Source organism: Saimiri boliviensis, chromosome X (genome assembly GCF_048565385.1).
Source record: "Saimiri boliviensis isolate mSaiBol1 chromosome X, mSaiBol1.pri, whole genome shotgun sequence".
In the NCBI taxonomy this organism is placed as follows: Eukaryota; Metazoa; Chordata; class Mammalia; order Primates; family Cebidae; genus Saimiri; species Saimiri boliviensis.
Genome location: NC_133470.1, coordinates 43,344,062 through 43,362,771, shown reverse-complemented (window position 1 = coordinate 43,362,771; position 18,710 = coordinate 43,344,062). Strand labels below are relative to the sequence as shown.

General features: G+C 43.0%; 1 protein-coding gene across 2 annotated transcripts; it reads left to right on the top strand.

The window, feature by feature from the left end:
- The first annotated feature begins 9,571 nt into the window (after positions 1-9,571).
- On the top strand, positions 9,572-10,062 carry LOC101044342 (transcription factor BTF3 homolog 4-like). 2 transcript variants are annotated; one of them, XM_039475624.2, is made up of 2 exons: positions 9,572-9,777; positions 9,980-10,048. In XM_039475624.2, exons 1-2 carry the CDS (start codon positions 9,610-9,612, stop codon positions 10,046-10,048), a joined length of 237 nt encoding a protein of 78 aa, XP_039331558.1. In that variant the 5' UTR covers positions 9,572-9,609. The 2 variants fall into 2 exon arrangements, with proteins under 2 accessions (XP_039331558.1, XP_039331557.1); XM_039475623.2 differs by having other exon boundaries at positions 9,572-10,062.
- The last annotated feature ends 8,648 nt before the right edge of the window (positions 10,063-18,710 follow it).

Sequence of the window (18,710 nt, the reverse complement as noted above, 5' to 3'; positions counted from 1 at the left end):
AGTCTGGGGTTCGAGAGAATGGTCGTATCCGAAGATATTTATTTGAGAGCTACTTATGATGGCAATTAAAGTTACAGGATTTGATGAGACTAGCTAGAGATGAACATAGCTACAGAAAAAAAAAGAGATCTCAAGAGAGAGCCGTGGGGAATATGAAGAAGGACCAAACCCAAAAACCTAGACTGGCTCTCTGTTTTTTTTTTTTTTTTCAAACTGATGGAAGTGATGAGGTGGAATGTTCCAATCTATCACTCCCAATAATTTAAAAAATGGGAGGGGCGGCTGGGCACGGTGGCTCTCGTCTGTGATCCCAGCACTTTGGGAGGCCGAGGTGGGCAGATCACAAGGTCAAGAGATCGAAATCATTCTTGCTAACACGGTGAAATCCCATCTCTACTAAAAATACAAAAGATTAGCAGGGCCTGGTGGCATGTGCCTGTAGTACCAGCTACTTGGAGGCTGAGGCAGGAGAATCGCTTCAACCTGGGAGGTGGAGATTGTACTGAGCCGAGATCACACCACTGCAGTCCAGCCTGTGGGACAGAGCGAGCCACTGTTTCAAAAAAAAAAAAAAAAAAAAAAAAAGGGAGTGGCTCACACCTGTAATCCCAGCTCTTTGGGAGACTGAGGCAGGTGGAGCATTTGAGCTCAGGAGTTTGAGACTAGCCTGGGCAACATGGCAAAACCCCACCCCTACCAAAAATACAAAAATTAGCCAGTCGTGGTAGCATGTGCCTGTAGTCCTAGCTACTTGGGAGGCTGACACGGGAGAATCTCTTGAGACCTGGGGGTGGAGGTCACAATGAGCCAAGATTGTGCCACTGCACTCCAGCCTGGGCGACAGAGTGAGACCTTATCTCAAAAAACAAAAACAAGGCTGGGCACAATGGCTCACACCTGTAATCCCAACACTTTGGGAGGCCGAGAAGGGTGGATCACAGGGTCAGGAGTTCAAGACCAGCCTGGCCAAGATGGTGAAACCCCGTCTCTACTAAAAATACAAAAAAATAGCTTGGTGTGGTGGTGGGAACTTGTAATCCCAGCTACTTGGGAGGCTGAGGCAGAAAATTGCTTGAACCCAGGAGGCAGAGGTTGCAGTGAGCCCAGGTTGCGCCAGTGCACTCCAGCCTGGGCAACAGAGCAAGACTCGAAAAAAGAAAAAAGGAAGGAAAGAAAGAGAAACAGAAACAAAACAAACATACAAAAAACCTAGACAAAATTGATGAAGCACCCATAAGAAGACTCTGAAATGTGGAGAAAAAAAGGCAGAATGATTGGGAACCTTGAGAATTAAGAAACAATCCAGTGGTGACTTTCCTGTTTATTTGTTTGGTTTTGTTTCCTACATACAATAGCCTGCTCCCCGGAGAAGCCCACATTCCAGAAATGTCAGTGAGCACAGACAAGATAAGCCTACTTTCCTTTGCCAAAAAAATCAGGAAAAAGGTGATTACAGGACAGAAACATTTTGATTATACCTGCCTTATTCCAGGTGAACACCACAAGTAAAGCCACACTCCTCTCCCTCCCAACTAGAGAGTTACTGAGAAAGAATTACTGAGAAAAGAGAGCTAAAAGAAAGTGATCTTTAAAATCTGTATATGAAATCCTGGGCAGACCTCTGAACAACTTATGTGTGATACTGACTAGAAATAACACAGCAAAAAACTTCACAACTGAACACTGGTCTGGAACATTACCCAGATTTCAGATTGACCTGTGGATAGCACACACATGAGTAGATCAAAACAGTACTGCAAAGCCTTTGAAAACTAAATGTGTATTTGGACCACAGCCCACAAAAGTAGGCTAATATGGTTTGGCTGTGTCCCCACACAAATCTCATCTTGAATTGTAGCTCCCATAATTCCCATGTATTGTAAAAGGGGCCTGATGGGAGATAATTGAATCATGGGGGCAGTTTCCCCCATACTGTTCTTACGGTAGTGAATAAGTCTCACAAGATCTGACGGGTGTTTTGTTTTGTTTTGTCTTGAGATGGAGTTTCCTTCTGTTGCCCAGGCTGGAGTGCAGTGGTGTGATCTCAGGCCACTGCAACCTCTGCTTCCCGGGTTCAAGCGATTCTCCTGCCTCAGTCTCCAGAGTAGCTGGGACTACAGGCGCACACCGCTACGCCCAGCTAATTTTTTTGTATTTTTAGTAGAGACGGGGTTACATCATGTTAGCCAGGATGGTCTCGATCTCCTGACCTCGTGATCCACCTGCCTAAGCCTCCCAAAGTGCCAGGATTACAAGCGTGAGCCACCATGCCCAGCTGACCTGATGGTTTTATAAGAAATTTCCCCTTTTGCTTGGCTGCCATTCTCTCTTGCCCACTGCCATGTAAGACGTTCCTTTTGCCTTCTGTCATGCTTGGGAGGCCTCCCCAGTCATGTGGAACTGTAAATCCATTAAACCTCCTTTTCTAGGCCGGGCGCAGTGGCTCAAGCCTGTAATCCCGGCACTTTGGGAGGCCGAGGCGGGTGGATCACGAGGTCAAGAGACCGAGACCATCCTGGTCAACATGGTGAAACCCCGTCTCTACTAAAAACACAAAAAAACTAGCTGGGCATGGTGGCACGTGCCTGTAATCCCAGCTACTCAGGAGGCTGAGGCAGGAGAATTGCCTGAACCCAGGAGGCGGAGGTTGCGGTGAGCCTAGATCGCACCATTGCACTCCAGCCTGGGTAACAGGAGCGAAACTCCGTATCAAAAAAAAAAAAAAAAAAAAAAAAACAAAAAACAAAAACAAAAAAAAAACACAAAAAACAAAACCTCTTTTCTTTATAAATTACCCAGTCTCGGGTATGTCTTTATCAGCAGGGTGAAAACAGACTAATACATAGGCCAAGATATGTGTTCTTAAACTAAACAGGTAGACTGCCTGCTATAATAGATTTGAATAAGAACTAGAGTCTCATAAAATAATACTCAAACTGTCTAGGAAGTAATAAAAATGACCCATCATACCAAGAATTATGACAATCTCGGCTTGAATGAGAAAAGATAACCAACACTTGCCAACAATGAGATGATACAGGGGTTGGAATTATTTGACTGTAATTTTGAAGCAACTATCATAAAAGTGCTCCAACAAGCAGTCACGAGCATTCTTGAAACTAATGAAAAAAATAGAAAGCCTCAGCAAAGAAATAAAATATATAAAAATGAACCAAATGGGAATATAGAGCTATACAATACAATAACTGAAATAACTCACTTGATGTGCTCAATAACAGAATGGAGATGACAGAGGAAAGGACCAGTGAACTTAAATAGATCAATAGGAATTACCCATTATGAATAAGAGGTAAAATAGACTGGAAAATAATGAACAGAGCCTCAGGGACCTATGGGTCAATAACAAAATTTAGTAAAAGTCATAAACCTAAAAATTCAGGAAGCTGATCAAATCCTAACAGGCTAGACCTAAAGGAATCCATAGTCAGACACATCATAATCAAATGTCTGAAAAGCAATGACAAAGGAAAAATTCTTGAAAGCAGCCAGAGAAAAACGATGTACTACCCGTAAATAATGTTCATAGGAGCTTTATCTGTAATAGCCAGAAACTGTGAACAAGCCAAATGTCCTCTAATGGGAAAATAGGTAAACTGGTACATCTATACAGCGGACTACTACTCAGGCCAAACAAAGAAAGTATTATTGATACACATAACAACTTGAATTATGTTTTTTTCATGTTTTCTCAGGTAATTATGCTGAGTGAAAAAAGGCAATTTGCTGTGTTGCTTCTCAAAATATTCAATTTATGTGACACTCTTGAAATGACAAAATTTTAATGATGAGAAAAGATTAATGGTTGGCAGGGGCTAGGGGTAGGGCATAATCATAAAGGGTTAGCAGAAGGAAATTTCTTTGCAGCGATGGACTAGTTCTGTGTCCTGACTGTGGTGGTGGTTACATGCATCTATACTATGCACTCTCTCTTCAAAGTAAGCGTATGTAAAAACTGGTGAAATCCACCAGTTCTATAGTTCTGTCGTTTCATTAAGTTCTTCTGTTCTGCAGTTTCTTTGCTTTCATACATTTTTTTTTTTTTTTGAAACAGTGTCTCTGTCGCCCAGTCCGGAGTGCAGTGGCATGATCTCAGCTTACAGCAACCTCCACCTCCCAGGTTCAAGTGATTCTCATGCCTCAGCCTCCCAAGTAACTAGGATTACAGGTTTTTGCCACCATACCTGGTTAATTTTTGTATTTTTAGTGGAGATTGCACCACTGCACTCCAGACTGGGTGACAGAGCGAGACTGTCTCAAAACAAAACAAAACAAAACAACCAAACGAAGAAACAAAACAAAACCTCAAAACCAAATAGAAGGCCAGTCATGGTGGCTCACGCCTGTAGTCCCAGGTCTTTGGGAGGCTGAGGTAGGAGGTTCTTTTGAGACCAGGACTTTGAGACCAGCCTGAGCAACTTGGTGAAACCCATCTCTTCCAAACAAATACACAAATTAGCCAGGTGGGGTGGCACATGCCTGTTGTCCCACTTACCCGGGAGGCTGAGATGGGAGGAACACTTGAGCCAAAGACATCAAGGCTGCAGTGAGCCATGTTTATGCCACTGCACTCCAGCCTGGGTGACAGAATTAGACCCTGTCTCAAAAAACAAAACAAAACAAAACAAAAAACCTGAAAAAACAATAAGACACATTAATTTCTATCTCATAGATCTCTTTTTCGTGTCACGTAAGTTACATGTTAAGTTGTAAATCACCATTAAATGAGTTAACTTTGTAAGTAGGCTCTGGTGTTATAAAATATCTGATACTTGCCTGCCTTGTTTTATACATCTGTTTTTAAAAATATAATTATGTCACTCTGAGGGCCTCTGAGGGATAAATTATGCTACCTGCTAATAACCAGGGTAGCAAGAGACAGTGTTTGAAGATAAGATGGAAAAATAATGCAGCAGATTAATTAGTAATGTGACACATCTGGATGTTTTCAACTCTCAGACTGCAGTAATGATCCTATCTCCTTGACGACCAGCAGTTGTTCATGCTTGTTGTCAAAAACAAAAACGGTCTTGCAGAAGCTTCAAGTGGAAATAGTAAATAGAAAACTGCTTTCCCTCTGCAAAAAACAAACAGGAAACTCCACCAAAATGCTTTTCCTGTAATCCCAATAATACAATTTGTTACAAACAGATAAACAACAAAGACGAGGCCTTAGGCTTGACAAAGTTCAGAGATCTATGTAGCACTTTGAGAAGACTTAACTGAGATTCCCACTATAGTATCTCTGTTGGAAGAAAAACATCAACACCAAAAAAACCGTAATCAAAGAATCAGAGGCTGGGTGTGGTGGCTCACATCTGTAATCCCAGCACTTTGGGAGGCTGAGGTGGGCAGATCACGTCAGGTCAGGAATTTGAGACCAGCTGGGCCACGGTGGTAAAACCCCGTCTCTACTAAAAATACAAAAATTAACCAGGTGTGGTAGCACACACTTGTAGTCCCAGCTACTTGGGAGGCTGAGGCAGGAGAATTACTTGAATCTGGGAGGCGGACATTGCAGTGAGCCGAGATCACACCACTGCACTCCAGCCAGGGTGACAGAGTGAGATTCTGTCTCAAAAAAATAAATAAATAAAAATAAAAAAGAATCAGGTTCAACATGCCCTGTGATCCTATCTAATCAGGACCCTGATGCCACATTGTTGTAATAAGAAAACATAATGAATGCCTGAATCTCTCATACCAATGTACATATGGGTAGCAGTTCAGTTCATCAATATCGAATCACTGATAAGTTTGTTTATTTACTCTCTTGCTGATTCATTCATTCCTTCATGTATTTAACAGTTATTTATTGAGTACACCTACTATGCTAGACCCTGAGGATACAAGAATGGACAAGGTATGGTCCCTGCTGTCCACACAGTGCTTACAATCTAGAGGAGAAAACAAAACAAAACAAAAACAGACGATTACAAGATAATGTAGTAATTATTATTATTCTTACTATTACTAACCTTTATTGTGTTCTGCCTACGTGCTAGGTGCTATCCGAAACGGTTGTCACGCATTATCTTAGTGAATTCACACAACTCCCTTATGAGTTAAGTGCTAATATCATTCCTATGTCAAAGATGAGAATAATAAAACCAAGAGAGTTTTGGTAACTTAATCAAGGCCACACAATTTGGACGACCCCAGGGTTGTCTTATTCCAAAGTCAGAAGTCAACTATGACAGCATCTGAAGCCTACAGACTCAGGTAAGGTTTCCTAGACTGGAGAGTTTTTGCAGGAGGTGAGTTTAGAGAGGTGACCAGGGGTCACATCATCACAGGTCTTTCAAGCCCTTTAAGGATTTATCCTGAAAGCAATGCAATACTATTTTAGTTATTATAACCTTGTAACAATCAGTTCCAAAATTTAGGGGCTTACCACAAGTATATATTTTTTTCTTTTTCTTTTTCTTTTTCTTTTTTTTTTTGAGGTAGAGTTTCACTCTGTCGCCCAGACTGGAGTGCAATGGTGCGATCTCAGCTCACTGCAACCTCTGCCACCCAGGTTCAAGTGATTCTCCTGCCTCAGCCTCCCAAGTAACTGGGATTACAGGCACACACCCCATCCCCGGCTAATTTTTGTATTTTTAGTAGAGATGGGGTTTCACCATGTTGGCCAGGATGGTCTCAATCTCCTGACCTCGTGATCTGCCCACCCCGGCCTCCCAAAGTGCTGGGATTACAGGTGTGAGCCACCGTGTCCGGCCAACAAGTACCATTTAAGTGCTCACAATTCTGTCAGTTGGGAATCTGAGGATGGCTTAGTAGGGGCAGCTCGACCCCTCTGCATGTGTTGTCAACTGGGGTGGCTCCACAAGCAGCGAAGGATCCTAGATGGCCTCACTCACATGTCTGAGACCTTGGTGGAGGCTTTTGACTGGGTGCCTCAGTTCTCTTTCACATAGCTTCCAAAAAAAGCAGAAACAGAAGCTGTAAGGTCTCTTAAGGCCTAGGCCTTGAATTGAACTGGCATAGCATCATTTCCATCACATTCTATTGGTCAAAGCAGGTTACATGATTCAAGGGGAGGGAAGAAAGAGGCTCCACTTCTTGATAGTAAGAGTGGCAAAGTCACAGGGAAAAGGGCATTCAGGATGGGAAAGAGTGTTGCGGCAATCTTTGGAAGCAATCCAGCACAACATTGCAATGTTTTAAGAAGGGATGTGGCACGCAGGAAGTAGTAAGAAGGCTGCTGCAGTTACTGGGGGCAGCAAGAGGGTAAGAGGATGGCTTGAATCCAAATCTGATTGACAATCAGAATTATCTGAGGCACTTATTAAAAAATACAGATTCCTAGGCCCTACCACAGGCCTACTGAATCTGAACCCCTAGAAGTGAAGCCTGAAAATATACATTTTTAATGCTCTTTCTTTCGATAGATATTTGTTGGACACTTACTCTGTGCTAGGCACTATTCTGTGCTCTGGGGATAAAAAGTGATGGATGATATAAAAAAGGTTCCTGTTTTCTCCCGGGGGCAGGGAGTGAGGTGGAGGAAACAGACAAAGTAAAAAAAAAAAAAAAACTAAATAAACAAATGAATATCTTTTTGTAACAAAATTATCCTTTCTGAAAATAAACAAAATGAGTTACTGTAAAATCGTAACAAATACTTGAGAAAACAGGTGGAGATGAAAAAAACAGACACATATGTAAAGGTTATTTATTATAGCATCATAGTAATGGCATTAGATTTGGCTTATTGGGGCATGATTTAGGTACAATAAACTGCACTCATCTAAAGTGTACAATTCAGTAAATTTTATTTTGAGATGGATTCTTGCTCTGTCACCCAAGCTGCAGTGCAGTGGCATCATCTCTGCTCAATGCAACAACCTTTGCCTCCCAGGTTCAAGCGATTCTCCTGCCTCAGTCTCCTGAGTAATTGGGATTATAGGCACACGTCACCACACCTGGCTAAGTTTTTATATTTTTGGCAGAGATGGGGTTTCACCATGTTGGCCAGGCTGGTCTCAAACTCCTGATCTCAAGTGATACGCCCACCTTGGCCTCCCAAAGTGCTGGGATTACAGGCATGAGCCACCACACTTAGCCAGAACAAAACATTTTATAGTGAAAAGTCATTTCCCCATTCACAACTCCCAGACACCCAGTTTTCTTTTCATTTTAGTCTCTACTAAAAACACAAAAATTAGCTGGGCATGGTGGCAGGTACCTGTAATCCCAGCTACTTGGGAGGCTGAGGCACGAGAATCGCTTGAACCCAGGAGGTGGAGGTTGCAGTGAGCTGACACGTCACTGCACTCCAGCCTGGGCAATGAGAGCAAAACTCTGTATCAAAAATAAATAAGTAAATACAATGTTTTGTTCCTTTTGAATTTTGCACCGCACGAGTTTATCACTGTCTTAGTTTGTTTGTTCTGCTATAACAAAATAACCTAAGACGAGGTAATTTCTAAAGAACGGAAATTTATTTCTTACAGTTCTGGAGGCTGAGAAGTCCAAGATCAGGGTGCTGGCATTGGTATCTGATGAGGGCTGTTCTGTACTTCCAAGATCACACCTGTTGCTCTGCCCTCACATGGTGGAACGTGGAAGGACAAGAAGAGCGCTCTCCGTTCAACCTGGGAGACTGAGACAGGAGAATTGCTTGAACCCAGGAGGCGGAGGTTGCAGTGAGTTAAGATCTCACCACTGCATTCCAGCCTGGCAACAGAGTGAGATTCCAACTCAAAAAAAAAAAAAAAAAAAAAGAGAGAGAGAGAGAGAGAGAGAGAGAGAGAGAGAGAGAGGTAGACCAAGAGAATAGAAGAGAAAGCCCAGGAATGGAAATTGATACGTAATAATGAATCAGTAGAAAAAAAGATGAAGTCAGTCGAGTACCAAACTAGGAAGAGGGGCAGTGGGATGGCTCACCCTAGGTATAGGCAACAAAGAGTTTTACTGTTATGAAGAATTTACAAATAATAATAAGGATGGATAAAACAGTCTTATTTTTATCATCATCAGGCATCAGTGACTCTGAAGAATGTCTTATAAAATTCTCCTCCTACTCTAGCTGCTGGGTGGACTGCTCCTACCCCCGACCCCCACCTTCTTTGGAATACTACTGGATGGAATATTTAATACAGTATGTTGGGACAAGTGGATAGTGGCAAAGAAATAAATGAAAATGATTCAAATAGAGATTAAAAGCTTTATACAGCCAATGGGCATCAGGGAGCACCTCAAAAGTAGATAACTTCCTGAGCCAGAGCAGAATTGGAGTCGTCATCAGTAGGGAGAAGAGAGGAGTACATGACTTTGGTCTTGTCCCAGGTAGCAGTTTTCTTTATCTGTAACCATTGCAAAACTTGCAGTTAGAATGGGTGGAATCGGTTTGATTTTTCAGCTCTTCCTTGGGATGGTTGGTGCTAGGTGCAATCTTATGTTGACAGCTGTGTGCGTGAAAGAGAGAGACGATGAGAGTGAGAGAGACGATGAGAGTTAGAAAGACAGAGATAGACGTAGAGACAAAGAGGTGAGGATTTAAGAAAGGGGGACAGGAGGCAGCCATCTTGCTCTTGTCATATGCTGGTGTTGGAGGACCCTCTCTGCTTCAGATTTACCAACAGCATGAATCAAGAAAAGTTAGCCAAACTTCAGGCTCAGGTCCGGATAGGGGGCAAGGGTACAGCTCTCAGAAAGAAGAAGGTGGTACATAGAACAGCTACAGCTGATGACAAAAAGCTTCAGAGTTCTCTAAAAAAACTGGCTGTGAATAATACAGCTGGTATTGAAGAGGTGAACATGCTTAAAGATGACGGGACATTTATTCATTTCAACAATCCCGAAATCCAAGCTTCCCTTTCTGCTAACACCTTTGCAATTACTGGTCATGCAGAAGCCAAACCCATCACAGAAACGCTTCCTGGAATATTAAGTCAGCTCGGTGCTGACAGCTTAACAAGCCTTAGGAAGTTAGCGGAACAGTTCCCACGGCAAGTCTTGGACAGTAAAGCACCCAAACCGGAAGACACTGGGGATGAGGAGGAGGATGCTCCAGATCTTGTAGAAAATTTTGATTAGGCGTCAGAGAATGAAACTAACTAAAGTTTTGGCTTTTGGAAGCTGGCATGGACTAGATTTAACAAATTGGCTATGTGGTTCCAAAGTAACAGGTGAGAACGTCACCTGTTACTAGTTCAGTAATATAAATACTTTGTATATTAATAAGAATGCTGTTTGTTCTGCATTTTCCTGTCATTTGATTTTGCATTTTACACTTCTGCCTAGGATTTTTTTTTGGTCAAAGTATGAAGCATTGGTGCAGTTTGAGGGTGTTTTGGTTTTTGAGTCCCGGTTTTTTGTTTGTTTGTTTGTTTGTAATGTTTTTGGTGTATTTTGGGATAAGGGATGGATGCTGGGTAGATAACTAACAATGTCACCACATATACACTTACTCCAAAGTGAAGTGCACAGGTAGAAATTGTATTAGAGGGAAGTTTTAAAGTTCCTTTATAGTTTTGTAAGCAAACATGGGGACCACAGAAGGCAAAACAGTACAGTGTTTGAGCATGAGCTCTGGGGTCAGATTGCAGTGGCTTGAACCCCAGGAACCTTGTGACTACAGCCAAGTTAAGATTCCTGAGGCTGGGCGTGGTGGCTCATGCCTGTAATCCCAGCACTTTGGGAGGCTGTGGTGGGTGGATCACGAGGTCAGGAGATCCAGACCACCCTGGCCAACATAGTGAAACCCCGTCTCTACTAACAATACAAAAATTAGCTGGGCGTGGTGGCATGCACCTGTAGTCCCAGCTACTAGGGAGGCTGAGGCAGGAGAATCACTTGAATCCAGGAGGCGGAGGTTGCAGTGAGCCAAGATCGTGCTGCTGCATTCTAGCCTGGCGAAAAAACGAAACTCTGTCACAAAAAAAAAAAAAAAAAAAAAAAAAAATCTCGAACTTCACTTTCCTCCTATGTAAAATGGGGATAATAGCTGGGAACAGTGCAAAGGACATGAACAAACAATTCTCAATGATAGAAATGCAAAAAGCTATTAAATATTTAAAATAATTTAGGCCAGGCATGATGGCTCATGCCCGTAATCCTGGCAGTTTGGGAGGCAGAGACAGGAGGATTGCTTGAGCCCAGGAGTGCAAGACCAGCCTGGGCAACATAGCAACATCCCATCTCCACAAAAAATTTAAAAATTAGCTAGACATGGTGGCATGTGCTCGTGGTCCTAGGTACTTGGGAGGCTGAGGTGGGAAGATCACTTGAGCCTGGGAAGATGAGGCTGCAGTGAGCTGTGATCTCACCACTTCACTCCAGCCTGGGCAACAGAGTAAGACCCTGTCTCAAAAATAAAATATAATAAGGATGGCGCTGCTGATGATAGCATGGTGCTTTCATAGGATTGTTATGAGGATTAAAACAAACGTATGCTAAAGCAGAGTACTTAGTAAGTGTTCAAAATCACTGTGAAATAATTGACCAGAGATTACAATGTCTTATGATATTGAATTTGATTAACAATTGCGCTTATTTTATTAGGATTTGACAGAATTTCTTGAGATGTTTTATACCGATTCAGCCTATGAGACTCTGTTTTCCCCCTGGTAGGATTGACATGTGTTTATGCAAAAAATTTCACATTCCCTGGCCTGCAGTGGCTTGTGCCTGTAATCCCAGCCCTGTGGGAGGCCGAGGCAGGCAGATCACAAGGTCAGGAGTTCAAGACCAGCATGACCAACATGGTGAAACCCTGTCTCTACTAAAAATACAAAAATTAGCCGGGCATGGTGGCAATGCTCCTGTAATCTCAGCTACTCAGGAGGCTGAGGCAGGAGAATCGCTTGAACCTGGGAGGCGGAGGTTGCGGTGAGCCAAGATCATGCCGTTGCACTCCAGGCTGGGCAACAGAGCAACACTCCATCTCAAAAAAAAAAAAAAAAAAATCCCATCACTAGATTCCTATGGCAAGAACAATAAGTTCACCTGACAAAGCATGGGCTGATCTACCTTCCCCCTCCACCTGAAAGAACCAAATCTATGATGACATTTATTTCATTTTATTTATTTCTTTTTGAGACAGAGTCTCGCTCTGTCACCCAGGATGGGGTACAGTGGCATTATCTTGGCTCACTGCAGTCTCTGCCTCCCGGGTTCAAAGGATTCTTGCACCCCAGCCTCCTGAGTAGCTGGGATTACAGGCATGCGCCACCACACCCAGCTAATCTTGTTGTTGTTGTTGTTGTTATATTTTTAGTAGAGACAGCATTTCATCATGTTGGCCAGGCTGGTCTCGAACTCCTGACCTCAAGTGATCTGCACACCTTGACCTCCCAAAGTGCTGGGATTACAGGTGTGAGTCATTGTGCTGGCTTATAATGACATTTTCATGGTAACATTTATTAAAGACCTTCTCCCTTTCTCACCTTTCAGGGCGGTATCTCTAAGTTGACTCCCCACTCATAATTTAAATATGACTCCAGAGTCTCAGTAAAGCTCTAAGACTTCAGGCAATGTAAGTTTTATGTAATTTTTTTTTCTTTTTCTTTTTCTTTCTCTTTTTTTTCTGAGACAGAGTCTCGCTCTGTCACCCAGGCTGGAGTGCAGTGGTGTGAACACAGCTCACTGCTGCCTCGAACTCCTGGGCTCAGGGGTTCCTCCCACCTCAGTCTCGCAAAAAGCTTGAACTACAGGTACACACCACTGTGCCAAGCTAATTTTCTAATTTTTGGCAGTGGGGGTGGGGTCTCACTATGTTGCCCAGACCAGTCTCAAACTCTTGGCTTCAAGGTATCCTTCTTCCTCGGCCTGCCAAAGAGCTGGGATTACAGGCATGACCACCATACCTAGCCTCTTTTCCCAACTCTGACACTGCCCTTAAAAATAATACACTGTTGGCCAGGTGTGGTGGCTCACACCTGTAATCCCAGCACTTTGGGAGGCCAAGGTGGGCGGATCACAAGGTCAAGAGATCAAGACCATCCTGGCCAACATGGTGAAACCCTATCTCTACTAAAAATACAAAAATTAGCTGGGTGTGGTGGCACACAACTGTAGTCCCAGCTACTGAGGCGGCTGAGGCAGGAGAATCGCTTGAACCCAGAAGGCAGAGGTTGCAGTGAGTCATGATTGTGCCCCTGCACTCCAGCCTGGCAACAGAGAGAGACTTCGTCTCTAAATACATAAATAAAAATAATACACTGCCATGGCCCAGCGTGATGGCTCACGCCTGTAATCTTAGTACTTTGAGTGGCCAAGGAGGGTGGATTGCCTGAGCTCAGGAGTTCGAGAACAGCCTGGGCAATGTGGCAAAAACTCATCTCTACTAAAATACAAAAAAATTTAGCCAGGCATGGCAGCGTGCACCTGTAGTCCCAGCTACTCGGGAGGCTGAGACTGAAAAATCACTTGAACCCTGGAGGCAGAGGTTGCAATGAGCCAAGATTGCCCCACAGCACTCTAGCCTGGGCAACAGAGTGAGACTCTGTCTAAGTAATAGTAATAATAATACACTGCCCTGTGAAAAATATTTTCAGGCCAGATGTGGTGGTTCACACCTGTAATCTAGCACTTTGGAAGGCCAAGATGAGAGGATTGATTGAGGCCAAGAGTTCAAGACCAGCCTGGGCAACAAACCAAGACTCCCTATCTCCATAATTTATATATATATATATATATATATATAGAGAGAGAGAGAGAGAGAGAGAGAGAGAGACAGAGTATCACTCTGTCAGCAAGGTTGGAGTGCAGTGGTGCAATTTTGGCTCACTGCAGCCTCTACCTCCCGAGTTCAAGCAATTCTCTTGCCTCAGTTTCCTGAGTAGCTGGGATTACAGGTGCGCACCACCACACCTGGCTAATTTTTGTGTTTTCAGTAGAGACTGGGTTTTGAAATGTTGGCCTAGCTGGTCTTGAACTTCTTACTTCAGGTGATCAGTCTGCCTCAGCCTCCGAAAGTGCTGGGGATTACAGGTGTGAGCCACCGAGCTTGACCAAAAACTTTTTTAAAAAATAAAATAAATTTAACAAACTATTTCCAGGTTGGGCGCAGTGGTTCACACCTGTAATCCCAGCACTTTGGGAGGCCAAGGCTGGCAGATCATGAGGTCAAGAGATGGAGACCACCCTGGCCAACACGGTGAAACCCCATCTCTACTAAAAATTACAAAAATTAGCCGGGTGTGGTGGCATGCGCCTGTAGTCCCAGCTACTTGGGAGGCTGAGGCAGGAGAATCTTGTGAAGCCGGGAGGCAAAGTTTGCAATGAGCCAAGATTGCACCACTGCACTCCAGCCTGGCAACAGAGCGAGACTGTCTCAAAAACAAATAAATGCAAACAAACAAACAAACAAAAGACCAGGCTAGGTGGCTCACGCCTGCAATCCCAGCACTTTGGGAAGCTGAGGCGGGCAGATCATCTGAGGTCAGGAGTTCGAGACCAGCCTGCCCCCAACATGGTGAAACCCTGTCTCTACTAAAAATACAAAAAAATTAGCTGGGCGTGGTGGCGGGCGTCTGTAATCCCAGCTACTCAGGAGGCTGAGGCAGGAGAATTGCTTGAACCCGAGTGAGACACTGTTTCCAAAAAAACAAAAGACAAAAAACAAAACCTTTTCTGGTTTTGAAATGTTTTCCAAAAATGTTCAAAATATTTTACCAGTTTCAAAGAAAAGTTGGTATTTAGCATTTTCGGTATTATCCACAATTCAACTTATTTGAATGTAATATAACTGCTTTTAGGTAGTTAATGAGAACTGATATACATTTGACTCTTTTGTCCTTTTGCAAATTGCAGTGCCCAAATACAGAAATTTTTCTTTATGTTGGGGCAAGTCTGGTGAGACTATCTGTGACCTGTGCACAGATTTGCTGAAGGACTTTTCTTTTTAAAATAGAACAGTGTGAAAATATTGTAAAGAAAAAAATTTTTAAGTAGATGAAAGTCTTATCCCATGATGGTTGATGGGATGGGAAAGACTAACACCCTTTATAGAGGTCTCTTGAATAGGAAACAATACCCATAGCGGCGTTGATTGATACAGCCAGCAGGTGGCAGCAGGGGGCCATGCCAGAAGAATTTACTAATTTGGAAAGGCCCTAGCTAAACTGCTACCTTGGGCCTTTGGGCTTAGGAGACAGTGTCTGAGGGTGGTTGGGAGACGGTATGATGTGTTTTCCAGTAGAAAAAAAAACAATGATAGGGGTCTTCCAGAAGCCCAGGATTAGCGTTTGGTGTCTAAAATGAAGGACCCAAGCCAGATGCCGTGGCTCACACGTGAAATCCCAGCATATTGAGAGGCCATGGTGGGTGGATGGCTTGAGCCCAGGAGTTCGAGGTCAGCCTGAGCAACCTGGTGAAACCTCATCTCTACTAAAAATACAAAAATTAGCCAGGCGTGGTGGCACATGCCTGTAATCCCAGCTACTCGGGAGGCTGAGGCAGGAGAATCACTTGAACGTGGGAGGCAGAGGTTGCAGTGAGCTGAGATCGTGCCATTGCACTTCAGCCTAGGCGACAAGAGCAAACTGTCAAGAAAGAAAGAGAGAGAGAAAAGACAAAGAAAAAGGAAGGCAATTCTGACACATGCTGCAACATGTATGAACCTTGAAGACATTACGGTAAGTGAAATAAGCCAGTCACAAAAAGATAGTGTATGATCCCACTTATACAATGTTCCTAGAATAGTCAAATTCATAGAGACAGAAAGTAGAAGGTGGTTGCCAAAAGCTGAGGGGAAGGAAAAATGGAGAGTTGGTGTTAAATGGATATACAGTTTTAGGGTTTTTGTTGTTGTTGTTCATTTTTTAGATGGAGTCTTGCTCTTGCTCTTGTCACCCAGGCTGGAGTGCAGTGGCACGATCTCGGCTCACTGCAACCTCCGACTACTGGGTTGAAGCAGTTCTCCTGTTTCAGCCTCCGTAGTAGCTGATATTACAGGCATCTGCCATCACGCCCAGCCAATTTTTGTCTTTTTGATAGAGACAGGGCTTCGCCACATTGGCCAGACTGGTCTCAAACTTCTGACCTCAGGTGATCCACCTGCCTTGGCCTCCCAAAGTGCTGGGATTGCAGCTGTGAGCCACCACACCCAGCCCTACAGTTTTAGTTTTGCAGGATAAAAATGTTCTGTAGATTGGATGTACAACAATGTGAATATACTTAACACTACTGAAATACACATTTATAATAGAAATGATTAGCAAATTTTGGTAGGTGTGATGGCTCAGGACCATAATCCCAACAGTTTGGGAGGCTGAGGCAGAAGGATCACTTGAGCCCAGGAGGTCAAGACCACCCTGGACAACATAGTGAGACCCTGTCTCTAAAAATATATATATTTTTAATTAGCTGGGTATCGTGGTGTGTGCCTGTGGTCCCGGCTACTCAGGAGGCTGAGTCAGGAGGATACCTTGAGCCCAGGAGATCAAGGCTACTGTGAGTCATGATCATGTCACTGTGCTACTCCAGCCTGGGTGACAGAGCGAGACCTTGTTTCAAAAAAGATCTTGTCTCAAAAAAAAAAAAAAAAAGAAGCTAAATTTTATGTTGTGTGTTTTACCATAATAATAATAATAGAAAGTTCTCTACGGCTGGGCATGGTGATTCACGTCTGTAATCCCAGCACTTTGGGAAGCCAAGATGGGCAGATCATAAGGTCAGGAGATCAAGACCATACTGGCCAACATGGTGAAATGTCTCTACAAAAAAGAAAAAAAAATTTTATTCAAAAAAAAATAGAAAAAAAAATTAAATAATAATAATAATAATAAAAGCTCTCCGGCCTGGGCAATATGGTGAAATCTCATCTCTACTATACTAAAAATACTGAAAATTAGCTGGGCATGGTGGCGCACACCTGTAATCCCAGCTACTCAAAAGGCTGAGGCAGGAGAATCACGTGAACCCAAGAGGCAGAGGTTGCAGTGAGCCAAGACCACCACTGCACTCCAGCCTGAGTGACAAAGCAAAACCCTGTTTCAAAAAAAAAAAAAAAAGCTCTAAGAACACAAGAATAAGATTTCATTCCAGGCAATGTGGTAGAACAGGACGTAACATCAAATTAGTATAAATAATAATAATACCTCACATTTAAATGGTACTTTACAATTTACACAGTTTTATTGTGAAAATATCTTAACTTATTAAGTTCTCCTAGCAACTGGAATGGCGTGGGGTGGGTCTCTGTGTTCAAAGTAAGTGCGTAGGCTATTGGAAGGGTGAGTAGGAAAGTGGAGGTTGAGTGGACTAACAAGGCATAGAGAGACAAATGCTAGAACTGATGAGTAGATACAGAAGAAATGGAATAGAAAAACAGCCAAACAGCCAGCTCACAATCTACCTGATTCTTCTGTTTTTCCTTGGATGTGATATGATAGGTGGTCACCATGCTCTTGTGTATTCAAATGTTTCCTACTGTTTCTCCGCCCCGTTTTTCATAAGCTCTGTTCCAAAAAGCAGTGCTGTTTCCTAGTCAAAGGTGCCAGTGTTCCAAGTTTGGCCCTGTCACTTCCTGATCACGTGATCTTGGGCAGGTTACTATCTCTCGGTTTTAGTTCTCTATGTGGTGATAATAGTACTTGCCACCTCTAAGCCTTCAATACGTATTTTCTCTCTTGCATTTTCTCAGCCCTGTAACCTCAGGAACAAATGCTGCCCACTGACTGAAGTGACAGAGAATACCTCCTTGAAGTTTTTCTTCTTTCAACTTGTCCTATCATAGTATTCTCGGGAAGATCCCTCAATGCTATGAAGTAGGAAGAGAAATTGTTGGCAATGTGTAGGTTTCATGTTAAGTACAGCTTGTTGACTTCAAGAGTTTAGAAGAAAACAGTTTGACTGGAGTGCAGGCTGTTCCACAACACTTTTCAGAGGTGAGATGGAAAAGTTGAAGGATGTTTCTGAAGTGATCGCCGACAATTTCTCTAAAGCATCTGATTAGAATAACTAGGGAGACATGACGGGTAATAAGGTCGATATTTTCCTTAATCCAGCCCCTAGAATTTAAACCATATTGAGCACCAGGAAAATTTCGCTCTGCAGTTTCCCGAGGCATTTTACTTGTTACATTGAGTACGTTTTGACCTGTTGAAGATGGTGATTTTCCGTTTCTTCCTTTTTTTTTTTTTTTTTTTTTTTTTTTGAGACGGAGTTTCGCTCTTGTTACCCAGGCTGGAGTGCAATGGCGCGATCTCGGCTCACTGCAACCTCCGCCTCCTGGGTTCAGGCAATTCTCCTGACTCAGCCTCCGGAGTAGCTGGGATTACAGGCACGCGCCACCATGCCCAGCTAATTTCCGTTTCTTCCATTTAATGAGTCTCTACATTCTAATTAAAACCTAAAGTGGAATTCTTCACTTCTCTTCTTTGTTAATGATACAAATTATCTTTGCTGCTATGAAAATAAAAGGACTTCCTTCATTTGGATTGTTCAAATACTGATATGCACTGCCCATTTGGAGGTATCTGGAAACATTATCTAAGTGAGATTATTTTATACAGAGAGAAAATTCTTAACTTTAAAAGCTATTTAACTAAGATGGCTTGATATATTTTATGACTAACAACTGGGCCAACCTGTACCTTATGTTTGGTCAATGCAAAATGAAACAAAAACCTAGTGCCAACCAGATTAAGTTGCAAAACACGCACACAATATTTTGGATCAGGAACTAAACTTGTGTGGTTAATGACTAATTTCCTACCTCCTCTGAGGTATCTACACGC